Source organism: Oryzias melastigma, linkage group LG11 (assembly GCF_002922805.2).
Source record: "Oryzias melastigma strain HK-1 linkage group LG11, ASM292280v2, whole genome shotgun sequence".
NCBI lineage: Eukaryota > Metazoa > Chordata > Actinopteri > Beloniformes > Adrianichthyidae > Oryzias > Oryzias melastigma.
Genome location: NC_050522.1, coordinates 18,936,492 through 18,946,575, shown reverse-complemented (window position 1 = coordinate 18,946,575; position 10,084 = coordinate 18,936,492). Strand labels below are relative to the sequence as shown.

General features: G+C 42.4%; 2 protein-coding genes across 3 annotated transcripts in view; one reads left to right on the top strand and one right to left on the bottom strand.

Annotated features, from left to right (window-relative positions):
• Positions 1-3,066, top strand: part of LOC112160826 (protein argonaute-3) — a 13,690-nt gene extending 10,624 nt beyond the window's left edge. For both annotated transcript variants that reach the window (XM_024295652.2, XM_024295660.2), the window contains exons 18-20: positions 1,074-1,175; positions 1,266-1,465; positions 1,544-3,066. In XM_024295652.2, coding sequence (XP_024151420.1) covers positions 1,074-1,175; positions 1,266-1,465; positions 1,544-1,652 — 411 coding nt within the window. In that variant the 3' untranslated portion in view covers positions 1,653-3,066. The remainder of the gene's footprint in view (positions 1-1,073; positions 1,176-1,265; positions 1,466-1,543) is intronic.
• Positions 3,067-5,002: 1,936 nt separating this feature from the next.
• On the bottom strand, positions 5,003-9,417 carry LOC112160994 (free fatty acid receptor 3). Its single transcript, XM_024295943.1, has 2 exons — positions 9,280-9,417; positions 5,003-6,963 (listed from the first exon to the last, which is right to left on the bottom strand). Exon 2 carries the CDS (start codon positions 6,930-6,932, stop codon positions 5,946-5,948), a length of 987 nt encoding a protein of 328 aa, XP_024151711.1. The 5' UTR covers positions 6,933-6,963; positions 9,280-9,417; the 3' UTR covers positions 5,003-5,945.
• Between the last annotated feature and the right edge of the window lie 667 nt (positions 9,418-10,084).

Sequence of the window (10,084 nt, the reverse complement as noted above, 5' to 3'; positions counted from 1 at the left end):
GTTTTTCTCCTTCAGAATCTACTGGAATTATGTTAATTATGTCACCGGTTGAAAAGTTACAGGAGATTTTGTGTTTAAGCCTCAGGTGTCAAAGGGTTAAGTATAATGGATCAGATTTTCCTCTTCAGAATAAAAACTTGCCGTAAATTTAACCTGAGCTCACAACAATATGACGGTTTACCGTGTTTGACGGAACACTGAAAAAGTCCATGTGACCAGCTCAAAGTGACCGCGAGCGCTTGTGCGTTCAGGTGCTGTACTACGAGCTACTGGCCATCCGGGAGGCGTGCATCAGTCTGGAGAAGGAGTACCAGCCGGGCATCACCTTCATCGTGGTGCAGAAGCGCCATCACACACGGCTGTTCTGTGCTGACCGCAACGAACGGGTGAGACGGAGCCTTATGCTTTAGAAATTCTGTCTGAAACCTTTTTATTTTCAACACATTTATGGTGAATAATTTATTTTTTATGATTTTTGTCCATTTTTCAGTATAGGTTCTGAGTCGAACAACATTTTAGGAGAAAAATCTGAATTAAATAGATGAATACTAGAATATTATATATTTAATATTATTTATTTGGCATTATAAAATTATATCAAACTGTCATGTGATTAATTTTTTGTGTGATTAATTAATTGTGACCTGGAATTAATTCCATTTATCTTATTTATCGCAAACATTTTAACCTAATATTTGCTGTAAAAGTCTTATTTTTGAGGTATTTTCATTTAAATTTGAGACATTGTGGTGCATTAAAAGAAGTTTTTTATTTAAACAGACTTCTAATCTTTACCTTTACACCACTAAGGGGGATTTGTTTCAATTTTGAACAATTAAGAAAACAAACACACACAAAAAAAACAATAAAAATGTCGAACACATTTTTCTTTTTAACACCATAATCGATATATTGACAAAAAATTAGAACTCTGCTCTGCAGGAGCATGGAAACACGCATTGAGCTGTTTGATGCAAAAACCTCCTTCAGAGTCCAAAACAAAGGAGGAGAGCAGATCCCCGAAGATCTAAATGCCGCACTGTCTCTGAGACGATCTTTGTGTTTGCTGGCAGGTCGGACGGAGCGGGAACATCCCCGCCGGTACCACCGTGGACACGGACATCACTCACCCGTACGAGTTCGACTTTTACCTGTGCAGCCACGCCGGAATCCAGGTGAGCTCTGCTCTGCAGAGTCCTGCTTTTTGAGGCGGAGACTTTTGACTGTTTAACTGCAACGCCACCCCTCCCCCCCTCGGCCTTCAGGGCACAAGCCGGCCTTCGCATTACCACATCCTGTGGGACGACAACTGCTTCACAGCGGACGAGTTCCAGCTGCTCACCTACCAGCTGTGCCACACCTACGTCCGCTGCACACGCTCCGTATCCATCCCTGCTCCCGCCTACTACGCCCACCTGGTGGCCTTCCGTGCTCGCTACCACCTTGTAGACAAGGAGCATGACAGGTGGGGTGATGTCCTTATACTGAAGGAATCTCTGTACGCTGGGACACAATGTCATGCACGTTCTCTCTGCCCCCACAGTGCTGAAGGCAGCCACATCTCAGGGCAGAGCAACGGCAGGGACCCCCAGGCGCTGGCCAAAGCCGTGCAGATCCACCACGACACTCTGAGGACCATGTACTTCGCCTGAACGCCCCCTCCCTCCCCGTCAACAAGGTGACAGCCAGCAGCTCCAAGGTGTAGCTTTCCTTACGCCGCCTCCCACTTTCTAAACTGAGAAAGCCCCTGTTCCTTGCTGCCTCCAGAACCACGCCTTGACACTTTGAAAGCTCCAGTTCAACCGAACGATTCCTTCTATTTATGCATTTTCTCCTTGAAACCTAAACGAACATTTATCTTCAGCAATAGAGATGAAGTTTTCACTGACAGCACTCCTGCAGCAGACAGAACTCCTCCACATAAGAGAGGATGAAGGTCCGTAGGGGAGGAGCAGTCAGGACGTCTGAAGGTGTCAAACTAAGTGCCTGGTTTGAGGAAATTTATTTTTATTGGATCCTAGTGTTGTTTTATGAAACCGTTTCGTGTTGCCCCATGTAATGTCTGAAAATCCTACTCCTCAAAACGTATGTGTGAAGGATCCAGCAGCAATGTTTCTTCTCTGCTGAAGGACCCGATCCTCTGAATCGAGCGCCGCCTCGGTGGCCAGCAGGGGGCGGTGTGTCATGTCGTCTTCACCTCCTTCAGCCTGTTTTTTATGGGCTCTGAAATGATGCCTCATCAAACGTCCTTTAAGACCTCCAGGAGTTTCCGAGCGGCTCCTGGAGGTCCCACTTTTACTCACCGATGCCTTTTCCTCCACGAAGAGCGACTTTTAGGATCCTTCATAGAAATATTTTTAGCTAAAGATGTTATTGAATCGCACGCGCAGCTGCTTATGTATTTTTTTAAACAAAGGTTTTTATGTGAAGCAGAAGCTGCCATGTTTGCATGAACATGATGCTGCAGCAGGTTTACAATCACGGCCTTCCTTCAGGACCTGCAGGAGCACCAGTCTCTGCTCTCGGAGGAGGGGCGGCGACCAGTTTGACCGTTACAGACTGCCTTTTAATCGTGCTGCTGAAAATAGCTTAACAAGTCTCTTATTGTGCACGTACGCATGTGCACGTGATCAAAAACAGTTAACACTTTATGTTGGTGGTGGTGGGGGGGTGTTGGAGCTCCACCCTAGCTTACGTTTTTAATCTTTCAATTTAAGTGTAAAACCTGCGGCCAGTTAAAGCTGCTTCTGACTAAGCCCCGCCTCCTTACACTAACCACACCTTTTTAACATGCATTTAAGAATCAGTTTTATAGGACATCATCGGAAGAACAACTTTGAATCAAAAATGTTTTAAGCAAACCCCTTTCCATGCAAGGGAAGCCTCCTTTACTGTAATTTCAGCCAGCAGGGGGCGACACCTCACTCTGCCCAGTTCACGTGTTCCTTATTTTCTTTGGTATCGAAGGAGCGACTGCAGTGCTCTCCAAAACAAATGTGTTTGAGTTTTGTGTTGTTGTTTTTTTTTTGTCTGATCGTGACTTTCCTCATCCTGCTTCCACCATCATGTGTCTCTTTACTTGTCATATTTAAACTTTGAAATAAATGAAATTCTTATAAATGTCTGCTTCACTCTTAGTGTTTGTCGGTGTGCAGCTTTCCCCTGCGCCCCCTTCAGGCTAGAATGAAAACCATGTGAGAACAAACGAAAACGTTTAGTTTCAAACCTCAAAGAAGCACAGAACCATCTTAGAATATTTAGGTACAACAGATCATCTTATGACAACTGCAGAAATTAGTAACTTTTTGATAGAATAATGTAACTAGCAAAGGTTTTTTCATATTTAGCATTATCTGCATCGAGATCAACTGTAAGGAAAAGTGTCTGGAATGGCCCTTTTCCTTTAGCACTACTCTGCCCTTTATAGTCCTCCTGTTATAGCTGGGTATCACCAGACTCCAAGCCAATGGCTGCTTAGACCACGTGTCAAAGTCGAGGCCCGGGGGCCGGATCCGGCCCTCCAGATCATTTTATTTTATTGTTATTAAAGGTTCAATGGTATCTTTTCTAACTTGTATTATTTTGACAAAATATATTTTTATGGAGAGTAAAATGTTGAAAGTTATTTTAGGTTTAAGTTGATTTATTATGGAATAATATTCCTGCCTTTTTTATTATTTGTAAATATGTTCAAAAGTTACAGTTTTAAATAAAAAAAATAGCATTCTACGAGCTTTATGGACTATTTTGGCATTAACTAATATTTTTCTTATGCTTATTTTGGAGTTTATCCAATATTTCAGGTACATGCTAGCTGTTTTGGCGAATTTAGGCTTTTCTTTTTAAGTTCTTTAGGCTGTTTTGGATTTAGGCTAATATTTTCCTGCTAACTGTTTTGGTTAATTATGGCTATTTCTGTTTTTTTTTAAGGACATTTGAAATTTAACTATTTTTTCAGCTACATGTTAGCTGTTTTGGCGAACTAAAGTTTTCTTTTTTTTTTATTAGTTTAGCTAATATTTTAGCTAGCTATTTTTAGCTATCAATTTCAGCATCTTCAGCTATCACCACTAGCATCTTTAGCTGCCAAATTCAGCTTACAGCATATATCTGGTTCATAATTATCTTCAAAAGTTACTGTTTTAAAAATGTAGTTTTAGAGTGTTCAATAAATGTTTATCTTGATTTTGTTCCCTTGTGCGATTGGGGTTGACACCCCTGGTCTAGATCACATCCAGTTTGGGACCATCAGGAACTTTTTTTGGTGGTTTGATCCACTTAATCCTTGTACTATCTTATAGGGTCCAGATGACCCCACCTATATTGATGTGTGATCCCTCCCATGACAAAGGGGGATTTATTGTCTGCCAGGCACACCAGTAAAGATAAAAACAAATTTAAAAAATGTTCAACTCGCTGTCTTATGTGGTCCAGATGACCCACTTTTAATGTAAACATGCCTAGGATAGCACAAGGGTCACATCTTTGGTTTTCTCCTGAGAGTGCCTTGTATGAAAACAGACCAGATGAATGAAAGCCCCCCGAGAACACGTGAGTCTGGGGTGTATTTGTGCTCACCGGGTGAAGAGAACACACAGTGATGCTGAACACGCAGGTTTTCATAATCACCGATGGGAGGTGGCAGCGGAGATTATTAGCATCTGTTTGAAGTCTTTCCACATCAGAAAGATACACACTCTCCAACCACGCTTCATCACCGTGTTGTGTACTTAAACTATGTAGCAGCTGGTCCAACATCCTCTTTTTAATTGGTTCAAAGCTTACTTCTATAAAACACTTATCCTTTATTAAACAGATTGTCTCCGAGATTAGCCTCCAGGATTTTCCCCAGAGAAGATTTCCTGTGTGTCGCAACTCTTACTGGATGTTCCAGGAAAAACAAAGACACCTGCAACTTATAGGCTACTTTAAACACATTTTATCATGTTTTTTTTTCACTTTGGCAAGCAAACGTTTATTATGGACAATAAAGAAAGCCGTCTTTCAGCTGGAAGGTTTTATGAGTCTCCACAGAGATCAGGTAGTCTATAGGTGTATGACAGGTTCTGATGATGCCTATCATCACCTGCAAGTGTTTATGGACATTTCAATATTACAAGCTGAGCAAGTTCTACAGAAACATCCCTCCAACAAAGCACATTGATACAAAGGTATAGAAGTTTGTTGAAGCTCCTTGGACCATAGTATGAACTTGCAGGAATGTCTTCTTCTCCTCCATGTGCTTTCCTGAACACATTTTCATTCGTTTTTAAAGTCCTACTCCAATAAAAATGTGCTTTTAACATGTTCTTGTGGTATTTTTCTCAAGATGGAGGACATATATAATACAATTAAGCTCAAAATTACATTTATAAAGAAGCTACAATCGGCGGGCCACAAGCTTCCTGCCCTGCTTCACTTTAGATGACTAGATCCATGTACATCTTCGTTGTGCTTGTCTAAGGAACTCATCTGGCTCAAAACTGATCAAATCATTTTGGATAAAAACAACCTAATCATTATTGAAAGACCATGGGTAACAGATCAAAAGCTGATTCACCTTCATCTGCCATCTGCAGGGCTGCAAACGTAATGATCTTCTTTAATCCTGAAGTTGTTTGGAAACATTTAACACCTGTTTAAGTGTTTAAGAGGTTGTTGGAGCCATATGAAAATGTAAATTCTAAAAAAGGGGACCGTTATCGATCATTTTACATAGTCTGTGGTTGTAAAAACAGAAGACAACTTTTTATTCCATCGCTCATCATTTCTTCTGACTTCATCTTTAAAGCTGAAACTGTAAAAATCCTGGATTTAAACAAAGCCTGAACATCATGTGGATCTATGGTCTTTGACACTGCTCCAGCAGATAAGCTTAGAACATCTGCTGCTTCAACATTGAAAAGTCAGCATCAATTATTTACAAGACAGACTGGCTTGAGCTTTCATGGTGGGGCTTCTTCCTTGTACTTCTCGGTCTTTGGGAGTTTGGGTTCAGGGTTGGGAGGCGCTGCTCCACAGCGCAGGATGTGCAGCTTCTCCGCCACGCTTCTGAAGAGGCGGTTCAGCGTGGACCTGACCACCGACGAGGACAGGTAGAAGATTAAGGGGTCCAGGCAGGCGTTGAGGGTGCTGGAGAGCAGGGCGATGCTCCTCCACTCCTCACTCTCCTGGCGGACGAAGCCGACCACGTGGGAGGCGTTGTATGGCCCGAAGCAGACGGTGAAGACGACCAGCGTGCCGAGAGCCAAGCCGATGCAGCGCAGCCTCCGCCTCCGGCTGATGTTGGGGAGGCGGGACAGGATGAGGATGAAGTTGATGTAGCAGAAGCAGGTGATGAGGAAGGGGATGCAGAAGAGCATGAGGAAGAGCTCCAATCGGACGGGCATGACGATGTTGAGCTCCTCTGGGGTGAACTCCATGTAGCAGGTGGGTGGCGGGGCAGTTGGGCTGCTGACGTTGTGGCTGTAGCCGTGGTTGCCCTCGCTCCACTGGGAGTAAGGTAAGATGTAGACAAAGCTGAGGTTGGACAGAGACACTGCCCAGAACATGATGCAGGCCCACACGGCGTAGCGAGGCCGGCGGCACACCGCGTACTGGAAGGGAAAGGCCATGCCCAGGTAGCGCTCCACGCTGACAGCCGTCAGCAGCAGAGTGCTGTTGTAGATGGTCACGTAGAACAGGAAGCCGGTCAGGGGGCACAGCGAGAACGGCAGCAGCCACACCATGCCGTCGTACGCCTCCTTCATTTTGAAGGGCAGGAAGGCCAGGAAAAGGAGGTCGGAGATGGTGAGGTTCAGGAGGAGCACGTCTATGGGTGTCGGCTTGCGGCGTAGCTTGCAACAGAAGGTGCAGAAGGCCAGGATGTTGGTGGGAACTCCAATCAGGAAGGTGAGGATGTAGATGGAGAGCAGAAGCTGATTGAGCGGCATGATGGCGGCTTGGAAGGCCCACCTCCAATCTCTGTAGGAGGAGAAGAGATTGGCATCTGAGCTCAGGTATGGGTTTGTACAGTCTGTGAAACCTTTAAATTACCTCAGCACAACTTTATAGATGTTGCTATAGGACAGGGGTCTGCAACCTGTGGCTCCAGATCTACATCCGGCTCTTTAATCTCTGGTGGCTCCTCGGCCAAACATAAAATTAGTCATGGAGACTGCTGACCCAGCCATGTCGACCGTCGGAGTCAGCAGCTCCCTGATAATGGCTGCCTAACCAAAACTACCGAAAGAAAACAAATAAACAAAGTCCGCATACTAAGACTACCAAGGTCCAACCCCAAACTAAAATAACAAAACCCAGCAGTGGAAGACTGGTGAGGCAAAGAGGAGAAAAAAAAATAGCAATTTTTAAAAGTAAGAATTTGTTCATTAGCATTTATTTAATTTAATTATTTAAATGTATAAATTGATGGGTGAGGTGTACAAAGATGATGAACTATGCAGGTTTTTACATCCCTGTAGAAGCCTTATTTGCTCAACGTTACCTCCAGAATGAACAGATTTGCAAAGCAAAACCTTAGTAAAAAGTTTGATCTTTTATTTGTTAAAAGTACATATTATCCGATCACTTTTTGATCTATCATAAAATCATTTCTAATGTGTTTTAATTATTATTAAGCTGCTGTTAGCCAACATTTTTAATTTTTTTTAAAAATGTTGTTTTTTAACCATAGTTTCTGCAGAGCGGCAGGAGTTCATCAGAATTTCATCTCTTAGTTGTTTGTGCGAGGTGAGCCTTTCCTCATTTCCCATCATTCTTTTTTACACTCTCTTCTGCTAGCTTACAGCCTCCACCACCTAACATTACCAATGCAACAAAAAATGGTGAACAATATTAGAGTTGCAGTTTTGAGCCAGATGCCAGCTCAGACGAGGGAAACAAAGACGTTCATGGATCTGTTCGTCTGCAGCTGGATGCATCAGAATGGAGCGGAGCAGGGAGCTTATTGCTTGCCGATTGTTGCTTCTACGTTACATCCACAGGTTTTTTCAAACGACATTGCTCCTGATACATAACAGTTTGAATAAACAAATACTTAGAAATTCAATTTTCCACTTAATGTTCTTAAAATATTTTCTCCATCATCAGAAAGATGGCAAAAAAAATATTAAAAACACAAAAATTATAATTGTAATTAGAGTGGATTTCTTTAGTTATAGCACACTTGAGTGCCCTCTGATGATCAAATACAATCTGGAATTTTCTGTTTATGTCAACCAAAGTTCAGGCCACTTAAAATCACCCAACATGCTCTTTGGGATTCAATAAATGTGGGGTTTTAAAGGTGCCGCTTTGATCTGATCTATTAGAAAAATCACCCTCATTTACTGTATGTGGCTTCTTGAACCACCGGGAGCAGCTGGTCTTTATGGAGCCAGGGATGATAAAGCTGTGATGTGTTCTGGGTCGTGGATACGAAGCGGGCGTTGAAGTGATGGTGATAAAAGCATGAATCACTTGATCAAGTTTGGACTGGAAATGGTGATGACATGTTTTTCATTTGAAGTAAGGGCAGAAAGGGGCAGGAATTAAATTTGAGAAGCCTTGTTACTCATTCTTAGTGAAATGTTAGAAATGTTGAAGCTTCTACCCTTCAATGGGCGCGAGAGTCAAATAACGAGAAGAGATATCAGGATTTCTAAGGAAGGAAAACAAGAAGAGCCCCTAAAAGAGGAACAGACTCAAACAAAACTACCCTTCAGAGTTCTCTGATGGTCACTAAAGCTTCCACAAAGAACAGAAGCAGCACCTGGATCTCAGATCACTGACCTTATTAACTTTGACGCCAATGAGAAAAGCTATGAAAAAAAATCACTTGTTTTTAATTTCATGTAAATGTTAGATTAAAATAAATTTGGAGTGAAAGTGGTTTGACACATCAAAAGGTCTCAAGGGGTTAAAACCTGAGAATGGTGATGTGGAAAATTTAATTTGATGAAGAATGAAATTATCAAAATATAATTTACAATTTAAATTATAGTGAAAAAAAATTATATTAAACTTTTTGTATAGAACTTTTACTTGTCAACATCACTTGTTTTACACATCTCTACAAAAAAAGACACAATTTTTTGTTTTTTGGAAATCTCTAAAATGTAGGATGTTATATTAAATACCAAATAATTTTTAGAATAGTGTCAAAACACTCAATCAGAAACATCTAATCTGTTTTTTCAAAAAAATTCACTTTCTTTAAGCTTGTGGTAAATATCATAAAATACCCAAATTGAAGGTGCAGAATCCAGGATGCACCTGAAGGCAGCACGGTTCACTCACCTGACAGGCTGGAGGGCGGAGAAGTGCGTTGCTCTACTGCTGCCTCTTCCACCAGTAGACTTCTGACTGATTGAAGCCGGGTTTCTCACACAACGAGCTCCGGCTGCGGAAATTTAATAAGCTCCTGGACACTTCCTGACCCCACCCCTCCACCCTACGTTTCCCGGCAACTTTCCGAGGCAGAGGTGGTGCAGGAAGAATACCTCTACTCCTCTTGTGGACAGGAAAACTTTGCTCAAGATCCCAACTTCAATGACACAAACAAAAACTGCAGCAGTTTATAACATGTTTTCAATTCTCAAAAGTCAGATTTTAAAACTTCAGAGAGCCAGACTTTTAGGAGGTTCAGGTCCAGCAGATGATGGAGACCACACTGGCATCAGTTCAGTGGTTGGAGCAGACCAGGCCCCTCACTCCAAACTTTGTCTTCTTGCTTCCATAATGGTGGAAGCTAAATCCAGATTTCTGACCCAATTTTACACAAACGCCTCCTGTGCTGCGCTCCTTGAATCCATGTCAAAGTTTAGTTGTTGATCTATTGTAAAAGTGGAATAGTGGAATTTTACTTATGCTTATGCCATTTTTGGCCAAAATCAAAAACCTGTGTTTGTTTCTCCAGAGCAGCAGCTTTTTATCAGAAATTCAACTCTGAGTTGTGGGCAGAACTGTTGGCAGGGAGTAAGCCTCTTCTGAGTTCCCATCATCCCTTTTTTACACTCTCTTCAGCTATCTAACAGCGATTTAAAGGACGGGCATGGGTCGGCAGTCTGGCAGCAGCATGAATTGAGAGGCGTGGCCAGAGTCA

Bases quoted from the DNA above. Each gene is read 5' to 3' on its own strand.
- LOC112160994 (XM_024295943.1), bottom strand. From the start codon at position 6,932: ATGCCGCTCAATCAGCTTCTGCTCTCCATCTACATCCTCACCTTCCTG.